The sequence below is a fragment of the Myiozetetes cayanensis genome, unplaced genomic scaffold (assembly GCF_022539395.1).
Source record: "Myiozetetes cayanensis isolate MyiCay16 unplaced genomic scaffold, myiCay2020 scf22, whole genome shotgun sequence".
NCBI lineage: Eukaryota > Metazoa > Chordata > Aves > Passeriformes > Tyrannidae > Myiozetetes > Myiozetetes cayanensis.
The window spans coordinates 6,160,079-6,176,734 of NW_026087434.1; the positions used below are offsets into that span (position 1 = coordinate 6,160,079).

Here is a 16,656-nt window from a genome sequence, read left to right on the forward strand (position 1 = left end):
GGTAGGTGGGGCTTGAGTGCCACTTGGTGCTCAGAGAGAGGTGACAGTGCTGCAGAGGACATCACCTCTGGGCACAGGCTGGCAACACACTTGCCTTGTGTGCTCTAGAAGAGTGCTAGAAGAAACTCCCATGGGAAGCTGTGTAGTCCAGATTTGTAGGATGGATCTTTCTTGGATGTTTTTGTAACCCAGCTAAAAGAGGTACAACAGACTGGTGCTGCAGCAAACCCCAGTTTAATTTGCCCCATCCCTGAAAATGTTCAAGGCCAGGCTGGTCAGGGCTTTGAGCAATCTGGTCTAGTGGAAGGTGTCCCTGCCCATGGCAGGGGAATGGAACTAGATGGCTTCAAGGTCCCTTCAACCCAAACCATTCTGTGATTCTATGAAACATTGGTCTCTTAATACACATCTAAGGGGGCAGTGAAGAAAGGTCTCTCTTCATTGACAGAACCTTTAATTTTCACACTGAATTAAGTTCTTTCTTATGAGTATCTCTGATTTTTTTTCCCTCACTTTACACAGGTCCCAGCTTCCAAGTCAAGAGCTGAACTGTTAAACTGTAGCTTCCTATTATATGCTTTTCAATATATAAAAAACCCTATATCTTTTATACAAGCAACGTAAAGCCTGGGGGAAAAAAGTTCCAGGCAGACCTGGCTCCATTGCCGTTGAGCCTGGGATACCCTGAAGCCACCCCATCAATGTTAATGCAAGCAGACTGGTCAGGGCTATTGCTGTTCAGACCTAAACTGAGCATGTACCCGGGCAAAGAGGCCACAGTTTAATATTTAATGTTCCGTAAGGCTGCACTGAGAGCTTTTACTGAAATGTGTCAGTAAAGGAGTGCTGGAGCAGTGATAGCAAGTGGCCAAGAGCCAAGAGGATCCTGAGCTCTACTTCTGCCCCAGGCATGTTCTCTGATACCAAACAGCTCGCTTGACCCCCTGTGTGTCAGCCAACTTAGCTGTAAAATTAAGCAACGAAAGAAAGCTTCATGACAAACGGACATGTCTGGAGGTGAACCTTCAATGCAAGCTTTGTTCTACTAATGAATTTGTCTTACTGGCAGAATTTCTGGGTTTTAATCTAATGTGTGTGTTTTTTGTTGTCCTTCCAGGCAGCATTCACTCTCCTCCTGGGTCCTTTCACCTTCTTCAATGTGCAGAAGACCAAGTATCTTCAAATCATGACGTCCCTCATGAGATGGATAGGTGAGTCTTGGCAGAGTCCCGGCCACCCCTTTACCACTGATGGAACCTGAGTCACGCCACTGACGCTCCTCTTTGGCAAGATGTTCCTCTTTGGAAGCAAGTGCTTTTCAGAACAGCCTCTTTGAGGACAATTGTGCAGGCCTAATAAATCTTTGAGGAGAAGGATTTTATTCTAGGATGAATTTTCTGATTAAAGCAAGACAAAGTGTTCTCAATCAGACATGGCAGGTAGATGAAGTTTTAGTCTGGTTTGTGTGAGAGGCAGAAAGGGTTTGGAAGAGTCTCCTGCCTGGGGGCTGTCTGTGATATCCACCAGTTGTAAGTTTGTCATTTTCACAGCATGTGTACAACACAGACTTTGAAGAATCTTTGTTTTGATCCGAGAACAAAAGGCACTTCTGTCAGACTTTCCACTCTTAGTTTTATCATCTGTTTGCATTTTATTTTCCTGGGTCTTCCTTTATGGTGTAGGATGTACTGCATTGGAAACCCCCAAACCAATGTGTGTTGTCCTTGGGAAGCCCTGCTCCCATAAGTTCTCTCTAAAATCTTATTGCCAAGAACTTCTGGGAAGACAGATCATTCCCTTAAGAGAAATAAGACATCAATACCTTTTTTCCTTTTTTTTTTTTTTTTTTTTCCCCAATGCCTTTGCCATTCAAAGATGCAGCTGCTTCATGTCTGGATTGTGTGTGTACATGCCCTTAAAGGCTGAGAGGTGTGTGTTGTGGAGGCTTATGTTCAGGTTTGTCTGTTTTTGTGTAACCTAGACAGACTGACTGATATTCAGGGCTAATAAAGACCATTTCTGCAGGTTAATAACCAGCATTTCTGCAGGTCAACAGTCTCCTGGTTCATGAGTCCAGACCACTCAAGCACAGAATTAGCTCAGCTTATACCTATCACTGACCTGGAATAAGAAGAAAAGCTGCTTCTCTGAGTATTTCCCACCACACACACACTCTTGACCTGACTGCAGTTGGGTATTGTCCCTTTTCCTGAATTCATCCTGTTTGGAAATGTTGGCAGTCACTGCAGAGGAACAGAGATCCTCTGTTCTAGAGAACTCCGAGATGGGGTTAAGCAGTTGTCACCCGGGAAAATGAAGTTGGATTTTGAGCTCTCAAGCCTCAGATGCTGAACAGCTTGATTTAACAAATCCTGACCTTGGATGGTGTGAAAATCCTGAATGTCTGTTTTTCCCCTTTGTTGTCTGAGCACATGAAAGGTTTGAAAGCCCTCCCGTTCTTCAGAGAAGGGTTATCTCATTAAGGGATACTAAAGGAAGTGAGGAAGTTTTTGGTTCTTTTTTTTTCCTTCTATTTTTTTTTCCCAAGAGTGATCTCTGCTCAGCTGACTGGCCTGTTTCCAATCACCCTGCCTCCTCTTTCCTGCTAAAGACATCAGTCAGAGCTCATCCTGTCTCTGTGACAGCCCGACGCCTGCCTCATCTGCCACTGGTTTCCCTTTAGCCAGCTCCTTCCAGTATGAGGATTGCTAAACCTTGGCATAAAGGCAGAAATGTTCCTCTCTTTCATCTCTTGATGGAGAGGGACAAAGGCAGTGTTTGGAGAAGTGTAGGGGAATTTCATGTTTTAGCCTGATTGATTCCTACATCAGCACACTGGGGAACAGCTGCCCCAGATAATGATAGTTAATGACCCTGACAGCACCTCAGTGGCTACTTAGAGCAATGGATTCCGTATGTGTACAATGAGGGATAGATTTATCGGGAAGGACGATTTATCAAAAAGCCATGTGATGCAGGGAATAGAGAAAAGCTCTTGCTGCAGACTGTGGGATAAGGATGGATCCTGCACTGCTGAGATTTATCAAGCTGGCTTCTCCCATGTCCTCACATCACTGCTGTCCCCTCCTCCCAATGCAGGACTGTGAGTTAAACATGGGTTGGTCTTTTGTTGGTGCTTAGGGAGCTGAGATCCTAAAGAATTGTCTTGGGTGGTGGTTTATGGTCTCCTGGACTTTTTCTGCCTGCTTGCCAATGGCCAGATGTGAACTCTTTGTCCTGATACAATTTGTGCCTTTTCTTGACTTTCCTTGGGTTGGTTTTAGCCATGGGTGCTGAGGGTGGTTCTCTTGCAAAGCACTCTGAGCAGCAGAGCAACACTAGAGCTGCCAGCCTGCCTGTTTATTGTGCTGGGAAAAACTTCCCACACGGACAGTGGCTGCTTCAGCTTAGACATGCCCCTTATCTTGGTGTGGATGGGAAGCTGACCCATGCTTTGCATCATGATTTGAGGAAATCAAGCCTCCTTGAGCTGGGAGATCAGTACAGACTTTGCAGAGTGTCTGCTGCACAGGACCCACTGCACACCCTTTTCCCCAGCCCAGTGGAAAGCACCTGGATTTCTGGAGCAGCAGAGGCTGATGTAAAGCAGCACTGCCCCAGGTGTACTGGTGATTCAGATCATAGCGGCTGAGAGGATGGTGCTTGGCAGCAGGGAGAGCTAGCTGTGTGTGAAGGTCATTTCTGCTCGTGTTTGTAACAGTGTCAGCCTTGCCTTTGGAAGTTGCTTTCCCTCTTTCTCCTGATCTAAGTGATAATCAAATGTCACCAGCCCCTTCCAGAGCCTCGTGCTCACTGCCGGCAGCACATCGGCTATCAAAGCCTACAGCGGTCTCTTTCCACACCTCACAGACGAGAACAATTTCATTCTGGCTCTGAGAAATAGTCTTAAACACTGGAATCTGAACTGGAAAATAAAAATGGAGATGTGGCAGGGATCAGCCCTTCATCTGGCTGTGTTTTTCCTTGCGGGGTAAGGGACTAGGCAGGACAGGCACCTTTGAAGCCTCTAAAGGGAGAAAGTTGAAGGAGGAGCTTGCAAGCCCATGTGTTGTACTGCTAGAGAGCCCAGACAGATGGGCTCTCCTTGTCTGGGCCTGTTGATCATGGACAGCTCATCTGGAAACAAGGCTGGCATGGCAAGGCGCTTCCCTGCCAGGACTGGTAGGAGCACAGAGGGTGGATTTGTGTCTCCAGGTGGAGTGGGGCTGGTGGCAGAGAGGGCTTCCAGAGGCACTGAGCTGTTGGCAGTCTTCTGAAGAGTAACAGCTTACACACTTGGCTGCAAAACCAATTGCCTTCGTGTGGGTGAGTGCCAATGGTTAAATTCAGTGCAGCAGTTGGTGCTTGAACTGCTGGCCTTATCCATGCTTAGAGATCTCTGTTCTCCAGGAGCTGGTGTGTGTGTAAGCTCTGATCTCTTTTCCAACTGCAAAAGCCGCTCTGGCACCTAAACTGCCTTGGGAGGCTGAGCACAGGCACGCTAAGGGGTGCAACAGGGACCCTGCCTGCTGTGCTTCCCTGGAGAAAGGGCTAGTCAGGAAAAATCACTTGGTTTAAGTCCTGGCAGTGGTGCTTACGGTGAAGCCTTGTTTTTAGTTATGAACCTTGTTTTGAGTTAGAACCTTGTTGGCTCACCCAGCTCTATTAAGAGCAGAGATGGGGCCAGGTAAGTATGAATCATTCCCATGGGGTGAGGAGGGTTCTTCCCCAGACTGTAATTCCTTCCTTCCTTCATCTCCCTTCCACTTCAGTCTTGTGAAAATGTAGAGCTGTTATTAACCCAAGTCCTTTACCAGTTTTAGAGCCTGTTTCCAGGTCCCTTACAAGGTTCTTGGAGCAAGGAGTCTCTCACAGAAGCCTAAACCAACTAAGCCATCAACAAATTAGAGCTGTTGGTATTTTCAATTCTGCTGTTTGGACTTAAGGCTCTTTTGTTTTCCTGGAGGGCTTAACTCTGTGGTGGTGATGGATTGTTCTCTAAAGAGACTTGAATATTTAGCTGGGTTTTTTTCCCCCTCATTTCTTCAATTCTGGTTGAGTGAGTGGTGTTAGGGGTGAGCTGCTGAAGGGCAGGAAAAAGGACTGAGCCAGGCAAGTCCCATGCACCTCTCAAAGCAGAGGGGACACAGCTCACTGGGGCACAGCCCTACCTCTTTACTGTTGGATAATATTGGATAATAACTGTCTATCAGCGTCATGGGATAGGATATGGATTAGGGAAGATAACAAAAGGACAGGGCTTGGTGGAGCTCAGCAGCAAACATTGGGCTATTGTGTATTAAGCAGCTAACCCGATTAGTTGCAGCCTGTTGCAGCCTGAGATGTCCAGCTCTATAGGTGAGGACTGTTGGCTTTAAAGACAGTGGTAGCAAGATTATCGCTGCTGTTATTGAATAGTCTCTGGCAAATGTTCCCAGACAGCTCCCACGTGGGACATTTCCACTGTGTGCTGCTCTTGATGCTGCATCGTAGTTATTAGAAAGTATTGTATTTTAATAAAGAGATGTTTTATAGAGGAATAAACTTGTGGGTTTGGTTGCTGCAGGCTCAGTTGTCTCTCCCTGTAGCGCAGTCAGATCATACCACATCTATTCAAGTGACTGCAGCCCTTGAGACAGAGCATTCCCAACCCTGCCCAAACAATGATCTTACAGTTATATGCCCAGGAATAAATTCTGTCCCCTAAGTCTTTCCCCTGGCCAGCAAGACAGAGGAAAAGCGGACAAGAATAGCCTGGAAGTCTGACTTAAGCCCTTTCTTCTCCATCCCATCCCCTTCCAGGATACTTGGCAGAAGGCTTCTGGGGAAGCCTTCTCCAGAGCATGCCGGTGGGGCTGACTTTCCATATCTGCTGATTTCTCTGGTAGTTCTGCTCTCTTCAGCTGACTTTCCATATCTGCTGATTTCTCTGGTAGTTCTGCTCTCTTCACCAGAGCCCTGCTCTTTACAGCACTGCTCTGCAGAGAACTGGTCTCAGACCATCTCACCTTGTGAGCTGTCTCAGGTAGCTGTCCCTGCCATCCTTAGCAGTGGAGCCAGCTGTGCTGGAGCTGATCCAGTGCAGAAACCTGGAGTCACTCTGCTATGTCCCTTGAGCTGTTGAGACTGAAAATTACAGAGGAGACTGATTTAGGATGGGGTGACAGTTATCTGAAGTCCTGTGTTTCCAGTCTCCTTCAGAGAGATTAGTCTGCCAGTGCCCACAGTCCTCAAGGTGGGTGGCCTCTTTTCACATCAGAAACGGAGCTTTCTGCAAACATTTTCAGGAGGGACCATTTTGATCTCTGCCCCTTCCTTTCCATAGTACAGGGCATACAGGAGGAAGAGGGAATTGGACTGTAAATCAGGACTCTGTTGCATGTTTATTCTGACAAGCTGCTTCAACAAAGTTACTTCATGTTCTTATATCCCTTTTGGAGCAGATGAAACTGCTGCTGGAGCCCAGGGTAAATAATTCACTAAGAGAAGTGAATATATTTATGAGGAGTTAGTTAAAATGCTGTGCTTCTGTCATGCCTGCTTTTGGAATTGTCGGCTGAGGAGCTCATTTCAGTCCTGTTTGTGGGGGGCAGTGGGGTGAAGCAGTGCCTCTGTGAGGGAAAGAGCCTTGTAAGCTTTAGATGCAGATGGAGAGTGATAGGCAGTGCTGGACAGGACAACTCAGATCCTGCCTGAGGAGCTGATGCTCCTGAAAAAGAGCACTTTATCCATGCAGCAGGAGACACTGATGGGTCTGAGAGCTGAAGAAGGGGAGCTGGAAATGTAAGGACACATTTAGCCCTGCTAAAGGGTCTGGATGACGGTGCTCACACAGGTTTTCAGAGTGGGGATGGGGCATGAAAAGCTGGTCTCCGTTCAGCGTGTGTGTTGTTAGAAAAAGATGATAAAAAACTTTTCTGGGTAGGGCCCAAAGCAGGATGAGGATGATGTGGCTAAGGCTGCAAAGCACCTGGATTTCATGGAACGTGGGTGCTTTGCACCCAGTGCTTTCCAGAGCACACACAGCTGTAGCTCAGGCTCGTGGTGACACCAAGATGTGCGTCATCCCCCTCTCACAGAAGAGTAAATTCTGACATGGACAGAGAAGTGACTGTCAGAGCTAACAGGCCAAGTCAACAGCAGAGCTGAGAGCAGGGTCCTGGTTGCAGAGGCTTTACGGTGCTTCTGCCAAGGGTGACCGGCGGAGAGAGGACAATAAACTACGCGGGTAATTTTCCACCAGAAGCAAACAAGCCTCGCTGGCTGCTCCTTCCTTCCCATATGTTGAGATAAAGCATCTGTGATAAACACCCGAGTGCAGAGCTGTTTTTCTCCCTGTGAACTGTTGCTGGTGTGCAGATGTCTGTGGGGCCAGCCGAGGTGGGCTGAGAGGGGGCAGCTCTGAGGGGTTCACAGCAGGAGTTGTCACCAGGTAGGGGAGGCTACTTGTAAACCTCGGTTATTGCATTGTGAACCTGATGAAGAAAAGCAGGGAAATGATGCCCTTACAGCAGAGAAGCCCTGCTGAACTGCTTCTGGCTGCCAAAAGGTCCTGATGGTACTTTTTAATGAAGTTTCCCTTTGTGAGGGAAACGGGCTCTACCTGGCCCAAGGCAGCAGAGTCCAAGACAGCTGCAGCAGGAGCCAGTCAAAGCTGGGGGAGTGGAGGTACCTCAGAGGCTTTTTCTTGCCTTCCTGGTAAGATGTGTCACACATCTGTGATCTGAACCAGCCCAATGTGGCTGTGCCTCCCCTCCTGTATGATCAACAGTACCCTGCCAGGTGGACCCCGCCTCAGGCTTTGGGGCAGGGAGGGTAACACTCCATTAGAGGAAGGAGCCACACATGTTCCACAACTTTTGCTCATACCCTTCTTCTGGGAAGTAATTTCCCTCCTCTTTTCCTTCTGACATCTCTCTCCAGAGAATTGCTGTCTTCTATGAGCATATCCATCTTGCTTCCCCACAGTCTCTGCACTCATAAATCCTTCATCTTCCTAGAGACAGTGTTTTAGGCTCTGTCGTCGTCAAATGTGATCCTTAACTACTCCAGCTCCCACATCTGATGGAGCAAACCTGGTTTTCATGTTACCTCTTTACCGTCAATTCATATTGAAACTCCCTCTGAAGGCTGGAGAGATTTATCAGCTGCTGCTCCAGAGTTTACAGAGAGCTGGAGGTCATGAACAAGTGGCAGGATATAGCTTTTGCAAGAGAAACTGGCTAAATGAGTTTTAAATTTAAAAATCAATGTCTTAATTTCAGATACTTTGTTCTGCCAGCGTGGTGAACTCCAGCCATGCTTTAATACTTTAAATGCCACAGCATCGATAATGCCTGGCAGTTCCAGAGTTGCGGTGGGCTCTTCAGCTTGCCCAAAACACTGCTGGAAGGCAGCTGGCTCTGAGGAGGAGGGCACCAGCATCCTAGAAAGAAATCAGCAGGGAAGGAGACAACAGGGAAGGGAAGGATGCAGAAGGTAGGACTGACTGATGTGCTGCTGGGCCATTCAGTGTGTACAGAGCAGATGCTCTTGCCTTTATGCCCTTTCTCCTGAAGGAGCTGCCTAACACTAAACTAAATGAGATCTGTTCCTCTGTGTAAGAGTGGCCTGCTGTGTATTGGCTTGATGGAGGATCAGGGTTAAGGTGGGGAGAGATCTTCCTCTTTCCAAAGGGTCTGGGCTCAGGAAGCTCCTGAAAACATCTCCCTCATGGAATCCATCTTGCCACCTAATATATGAGAAGGGAAGCGAGTGGCACATGTTGGGAAAGGGTGATTCATTATCATTATTTCCTGGCATATTGATTCTCCGCTTCGACAGGGAAGCTCTGTCACGCCGTCAGCCGGCGGTGACGGATGGCCCTGCCGCAATCGTGCCGGCAGCGCCGCGTGGCACCGGCTCACACTGATGGCTGGGGGGCAGGGGAGCAGCCAGGCGTGGGGTGGCTGCACTCCACTGCCTCTCTGGGTCCCTGGGAGGGACAGCAGGCAGAAGCAGGTACGGTGATGTTCCCTCCAGGCTTTGCTCGTGGAAGGAGGAATGAGAGCAGGGACAGGGTTGGAGAAGACGTGACCATCTCTCAAGTAGAGTCGTCTTCCAGGGATGCAAGGGAGGGTTAAGCCAGAAGCGCATTCTGAGCATCAGTTCTTCAAGGAACCTACCGTGATGGGGGGAAAACAAATGTGTTTTAGCCGTGGACTTATTGTTTTCTTTTCTGCAATAGCCTCTCTGCAGAGAGATGAAACTCGTGTACAAACAGCATTTTTCATTTGCAAAGGTGTTTTCTCTGGCTCTGCAAAACGATCCTTAAACTCAGAATGGCTAAATTATCTTCACTGCTTCTCTGCAGCTCTGTTATGCTTCTATCGAAGTGCACAAAAATGTATTTCTTAATATCCCCTGACTCCCATATTTCCCAAAGTGTACTTCTTTGGATGCCTGCTCATCCATATTCAGCCTTATTTCACCTGCAAAAACCAGAGCAGAACTGCCCTGTCTCTGATCAACATTTGAGTCAAGCAGGAGAGGCAGCAGTAGCTGTCTGCAAGGTCTTCTTTGAGAAGAGTCAGTGTTTGCTGCTCAAAGAGTGAGGGGAGCAGAGAGAGTCTGCAGGGGAGGCAGTTGGATGGTTGGGATGAGATTCATCACAACTCTTCCTTTATGGCGTAGCCCCTCTTTATTTTTTTCCACAGACTCACTTCCATCCTACACCAAAAATGATGCTCGAACATCTAGAGGAGAGAAAATGAGACAAGAAGTGCCTTCTGAGCCTGTGGTTTGGGGGTTTGGAGTGGGTGTGACACTGTGAAAAAATCAGGACAAGCAAAATCCTCAATTGCTTTTTAAGCATTTATATAATTCAAGCAAAGTTTTCTTGTAAGCAAGTAACAATCCACAGTGGCACCAATGCCCACCTGGCTCTGGGTGCTGTTGGTCATGGTGTCTGAAGGTGTTTTATCCCTGGAGCATCCTTTGTCCTGTGTGGAGAGGAACAGATCAAGAGGAACAGACAGTTAAGAACCCATGTCTGACTTCACCAGGATCCTTGTGGTGAAGGAACACTGTTGTACAGTTGATGTGGCAGCTCTAGGTGACACAAAATAGTGTTGTGTGAGTGCCTTCAGCCTGCTGTCCCAGGTAGAGGATGTGAGTGGGAGCTTTGTGTGTGCCTGAGGATCCTGTGCTGCCTCTTTTCTGCTCAAAGCTGCCTGTCAGTCAGTCTGTCATCTTCTTTTCATCTTGACTTATCATCCAAACCATATCTAGGTTTCAGAGTGTCGGTTTTGGGCTTGCCTCCTCCCAGGGACAGAGAGATAAATCTGACATGCAAATGCTTTAGCTCTTGGGTTCCAGAACTGAGAAACTCTTCTGCTGCTGGGAGGGAGAGAAAACAACCATTGGGGCAGGGCTGCTGTTGTCCTCTAGGGCTGGAATTGTGCAGGGGAGGTTTCCAGTTTACCCAGCACCATTTCTCTCAAGGATCTTGCATCTGCAGAACAGTAATGCTCGGGCAGGGGGAGCAGAGCTTGCCTTGCTACAAACACTAGTTTAGATCTTAGTATTGGATCATCACTTCTTGTAATTTTAATAAGTTTAATTTCTGAAATGAGTATTTAAGGAAAAACAAAGGTGTTAAATTCTAGTTGCTTAAGCCAAAGACTTCTATCATTTAGGTAATGCACAAGAATTCTGTTCCTTCAGTGCTCCCTGCCAGAAAAGCACGTGTCAGGGCAGAGGAGATGGGAGGTGCTCCAAGGGTGGGGTACCCACCTGGAAATTCTCCTGAACTGGTCCTGTTGGCACTGGTGCAGAAAGTGGGACTTTGAGCCAATGGTGAGAGTGGTTTGGGGGATGGAAATAGGTCACTCATCATTCTGCTGAGCAGAGCATGAGGAGATTCACTGCCTGGTGTGCAGGGGAAGAGGTGCAAGACTTCTGAGTCTTACCTAGTCCAGACACAGGACCAGCTCAGCACTGGGCCACAGTGCCCAACCACCTCTCCCAGGCAAGATGGAAAGGAACAGTCTTGGCACATATCCAGAGCTGCCCAACCTGCTCTGTCTTATTGCTCAGGGCACCTTCTCCTCTTCCTCGCAGGCTGTGCAGCCCCGGGGAGCGCAGCCACGCCCCATCACCCAGAACACAGCTCTTTCCAGCCTTCTTGCTGAGCAGATATGGCTGGCAGGCGTCTCCCCGCGGGGGGACGTGGGGGAGCCACAGCAACCGTACCTGTGTTTGCAGTGCCCCTCGCTCGCTGCCTTGAGTGAAGGCGAGGGGAATTGCACACCCCCAGAGCAGTGAGCTGTTTCCTTCCACAGCCCTCTGTGATTGCTCTCCCAGAGCAGCCTGGCCCTCGTGGTGCTGAGAAGGAATGGATCTGCTGCCATCGGTCCAGTGTTTGTGGAGGGCTGTTAGATGTGCCCTGTCCCTGGGAAACGCTTGGGAGCGAGAGGTTTCCCGAGGCAGCATGAGGTGAAATGTGGCGTGCAGCTTGGAGCTGGTGTTTGCAGCAGGAGGAAGAGGATTACTGAGAGAGGAGAAACTGGGTTTCAAAGAGCACTGGGGGTGTGCAGGAGCCGATGTTTAGTAAGGTTAATCTGGTCTAGCTGGGCACAGGAGAGGCAGCGTTCACTAACTGGTCAATAACTGTCTTCCCTAGTCCCATCCCTGGCAGAGTTCCCCATCTCCAGCTGCCTGTGTCAGGGAGAGCAGGACTGGGCACAGAACAAGCCAGTGTCCTTGTCACCCCACGGCGAGCCTGCCCGGCTCCCAGCTTGGACTGTGCACTGCTCGGTTTAATTCCTCTGTATTTATATTTATGACATTCAAAGTTGTCTGTAATAGAAGTCTCAGCATTTTGTTGTTTTTTCATTACCTGATAATTCACGGCTCTGTTCCCTCACAGAGTGCAGAGACAGCTCTGTGCAAGCCACAGTGGCCCATCCATTGCCAGCACCAGACTGTAAATCTCGCCGCTTGCTGCCCTGCCAGGCAGGTCCTTTCCCCCCCCTGTTGCTTGTTAACTCCAGCAGCTGATGATCATCCTTCCCAGGTTGATGCGATTTTTGTGACACCAGAATTAGTTTTCTGCTGGTTTTATGTGCCATGCTAGGAATGAGAGTCTCACAGTTACTGCTGCTGGCTCAAATTTCCACCCTCAGAGTAAATAAGGGCATTAGCCCGATCTCCTCAATTCATTTTGTCCCTGGCACGTTGCTGTTTGTGATAAGCTTTGTAAAATGTTGTTAGGCTCTTCCCCGACATAAGTGAAGGGGAAAGAAGAGCAGACTTTGTGCCTAGAAGTGATGAATTTTAATAGCAGTCTTTCAGTGCTGCTTTAGTCCCTTCCAGACTGGCTTCTCCACCCTGGGATTAGCTACAGACAGCCTGTTCCTCCTGCCCAGGAAATGGCTGGCTAGTTCTTGCTCTATCATGCTCGACAGATCACAGGGACAAGAAAACTTGGTAGTAGCTGCTGCTCTTGTGCACATAGGGGAGGTCTTGGAAACATCAGTTCAGTTGCAAATGTGTAGGAATATTTCTGATGTTGACTGGAGCCAGGTTTAATCTTGTCTTTCTTTAGAGGTCAAAGCTCAAACATCTCTTAAGCCATTTTGAATGGTGATATTGAGCCAGTGTGTGTGGCAGAAGCATCCATGGGACTGAGACCCTTGAGGGTGATGGGCTCCCCAGCCATGTTAACCTTGTGCTTCCAAAGGGCTCAGGACAGCCCTGTTCTCCTGGGGGTGGGAGGGCAAGTCCCTGTGGGAAGGAGACTGGAGGGAGATGCCTGAGCCCATTACCTTATCTGCTGACTGGCACTGACAGCAAATCACAGTTAATTCCTGTGCACCTTACCTTTGATGCACCACCCTCAGATAAGGTGGTACATCAAAGAGATAAGGAGATGCTCTTGCATAGCAGGAGAGAGAGCTGGTGCCAAGACTGACGGTGTGATGGGAGGAGGGTCGTGGGGAGTGCGGGCCTGGGCTTGACCTGAAACCTTCTCTCTCTCCAGCTTTCATCCTCATGATAATTCTGGCCCTCATCCGCATCAGCAGAGGCCAAGCTGAAGGTCACCCGTCCATGGCCCAGCTGTCGGGCATCCGCAATCTCTTTGGGGTGTGCGTCTACTCCTTCATGTGCCAGCACTCCCTGCCATCCCTCATCACACCCATCTCCAAGAAGCAGCATGTCAACAAGCTCGTGCTGCTCGATTACATCCTGATCCTGGCTTTCTACAGCCTCCTGTCCTTCACTGCCATTTACTGCTTCCGCAACGACACCCTCATGGACATGTACACGCTCAACTTCACCAACTGTGAGATCATCAACGTTGCCTTCATTCGCTACTTCCTGGGCCTCTTCCCCGTCTTCACCATCAGCACCAACTTCCCCATCATCGCAGTGACCCTGCGCAACAACTGGAAGACCCTTTTCCACAGAGAAGGGGGGACCTACCCGTGGGTGGTGGATAGGATTGTCTTTCCCGCCATCACGCTGATTCCCCCGTGCTGGTGGCTTTCTGCACCCACGATCTGGAGTCCCTGGTGGGGATCACGGGAGCCTACGCTGGGAATGGGATCCAGTATCTCATCCCGGCTTTCCTGGCATACTGCAGTCGGAAGGACACTCAGCTGGTCTTCGGCAGCGGGACGGTGAACAAGCACCTCTCCCCCTTCAGGCACACCTTCTGGATTGTGTTCGTACTCGTTTGGGGCTTTTCTTGCTTTGTGTTCGTGACTGCAAACATTGTCCTGAGCGAGTCAAAGCTCTGATGGGGGATAGCAGCACATTCCCTCCAGGGCTCCAGAGACTCCAGCATTTCAGCTCCCCCTCTGGGACTGTGCAGTGGGGGAGAGGCAGTGTGAAGGGAAGTTTCCAGGCCACTGGCTTGGTGACACGGGTCAGACCTGGACACAGACTTTCTTCGCTCCATTTTGGGTGAGGATGGAGCGGATTCAGCCTTGTCACAGTCGTGGTTCTCAGACAAAGCCCTGGGGCTGAGCCCTTGGCAGCCTGCACCGTTAACCAGTGTCCAGCCGTTTCTGCCTTTGGCTCCGTCGGAGCAGCACGTTCTGTGTCCCTCAGTGGCTCTCTGAGTGCTGCAGGTCTCGGCACACAGGAGAGCAGACAGCCTTGGCTGCTCACTACACTGAGCGGCTAAATGTCCCTTTGTCCCAGAGGCAGGGATGTGCTGTGCAGAATCCAGCAGGAGTTTGGGAGAACTGAGTCTTCTTTCTGCTGAGACTCCTTCAAACCAACCTCCTGTGCCAGCTGAAGGAAGAAATTAGGGTGGGAATAGACCTACTTCAGAAGGAAATAAGTTTTTTGCAGTTACATTTTCATTTTCAGGAGTCGTTAATTTGTTTGTGCACCATGGATTGCCTGGGATCTGGGATCTTTAGCTTAGAGCTTGATTTCTCCAGCCCGGGAGTTTACATTAACACTTCCATCCTGTTCTCCTGTGCTCTCAGTTGGTCAGAGCAATACCCCTCTGCATGCAGGGATACAGCTCTTCCCCCTGGAAAGGAAATCAGCCTTGCTTCCCTCGGCAACAGCACATGGCTCTGAGGTTTCTGCTGGCAAAGCCCGTGCCCCTTTCTCCCCTTTGCAGGGGGCTGGTAGGAGCAGCCAGGCCCTGACTCCAGCGGTCGGGATCGGGGATGGGCTGGGGAGGTGCTAATTACCCAGTCCTGACACGCGAGAGGCCCGCGGAGCTCCGGCTGTGCACAGTGATGCGTTCCCAGCTCCCCGCGCTGGGTAATTAGCCTTGAAACAAGGTGGGTGTTAACTCAGGGGAATGAGCCGGTGCCAGGAGGAAGCGGCCGTGTCCTGGCTCACTCCTGCCTGCAGCAGCAGAGCTCCCAAAACGGGGCAGCAAAACCTGAAACCCTGCTGTAACTGGGCTTGAATCCCCCCTCTTGTCCCTCTGCACAGGGTTAAGGTGGGCTTTGGGCTGCTCCAGCTCTGCTTCTGTGAGAACTGGGTTGCTCTTACCTTAGGCAGCTCTAGGTGAACCTCTGCTTTTAAGGCAATTGTGGTCACTGTGACACCACAGGGTGACAAACAGCACCAAGTCCTGTGCTCTGAGGTCCTTGGGCACAGATCAAATGGGGTTTCCTGGCAAAAGGAAGAACTTTAAAAGTCTTCACCTGAACTATTTTAACCCCCTGTTATCTAAGCAGGTTCAAAGCCAGGTGCATGTCAGATCCTCCTGCCCTCTGCTCTTGCTGCAGTATTAAATGTCACCACTCACTAAAGCAAGCTTTGAACTGCAGCTCTTTTTAATCAAGCTCTGTTTTCAAGTAGGACTTTCTGGTTTCCATATGACCTGAAGTGCTCCTCCTGGGGGAATATGCAAGTACCTGGAGCTGTATAAAACCACTTCATGGCTTTTAAAGCAAAACCCTGCACCTCTCGAGCCTGAGCACTGCCACTGTGTCCTTGTGGAGCTGCCTGGAGAGGATCCGGGGGGACTGTTTGTCTTCTCTGCAGCTTGATCCTAAACAGGCTTTGGCAGCCCTTGCTAGTGAGTTTAAACATCCCCAAATGCTCCTGGGAAGCTGATGTGGCATCTTCAGTACCAAATTAAGAAGGTATTTTACAGGTAGCTGGTGCTGGTGTCTCGTTTAGGAAGCAGTAAGTTGGAGGGTAGATTCACGGGGCAGCTGAGCTGGGAGCCACCTGCGAGGCAGCTGGGAGCTGGGCAGAGCTGGAGGGAGGAATTTAATGCTGATGAAATGAGCCTTTGGAAGCTGGAGAGGCTGAGGGGGCTGTTCCTCTGCACGAGTGTGCAGGTGTGGGTTCATGGAAGGGACTGAGAGCTCTCTGCCCTGGGCTGCCTGTGCTTTGCAAGGCTCAGCCCCAGCCCTCCCCATGCCCATTTCAGCCTCTTGCCTTCACATTTCATTGCACACAGAGAATGGGGCTGTTCTCTGTTCTTTCATTGCTCTCGCCCTCCCTCCCTCCCTTCCTCTCAGGGCTGCCCCACTGGCCCTGCCTGGGATAGGTGAGGCAGAGAGCCCAGCCTGGCACCCCCTCCCCTTTCCTGCCACCTCTTGCATTTACAGATGTGCCTTCTTTTCCCTGGCCCATATGTCCCCCTCGGCACAGTGTGTGACAGTGACTTCTGAGTGGCTGTACCTCCAGGAGCTGCTTGGATCCAGGTTTTGGATGCAGTGGCACACTGAGAGCTCACACCCTGGCCCCAGCCTTTGCCGTGGTACCTTACTGGGAAGGACTCTGCTCCCCAAAGGAGCATGAGTGCTTCTCAAGTAAATAACCACGAATTCCCAGACACCCGTCGTCCTTGCACAGCAGCAAAACAAATATATCCGAGGAATTGGGGTGGTTAACAGAAAGAAGCTCTCCGGCAGAGAACATTTTTCATATAAAACATGACATAGCAATGCCTTAAAAATTACTGGAGAAAGTGGGAAGGGGATGGCTCAGTGCAGCCAGCGTTGGCTGGAGGGATGCTGTGTGACCCCTGGGTGCAGGGCATGAGCTCTCTCCTCTCACCCATCACGAATTGAGTCTATTTTTATTTGGCCATTATCAGCACTAACAATTCATTATTACAGATTCACACGTGATGCTTGTCCTGACTGTAATTAGTTTTCAAGAAAAAAAAAAAAAAAGGGATTAAAA

At 49.6% G+C, this 16,656-nt stretch overlaps 1 protein-coding gene across 1 annotated transcript in view; it reads left to right on the forward strand.

The window, feature by feature from the left end:
- TMEM104 (transmembrane protein 104) overlaps positions 1-16,656 on the forward strand; it is a 43,745-nt gene extending 27,089 nt beyond the window's left edge. The window contains 3 exon segments of the mRNA XM_050319101.1: positions 1,118-1,211; positions 13,022-13,513; positions 13,516-16,656. Coding sequence (XP_050175058.1) covers positions 1,118-1,211; positions 13,022-13,513; positions 13,516-13,781 — 852 coding nt within the window. The 3' untranslated portion in view covers positions 13,782-16,656.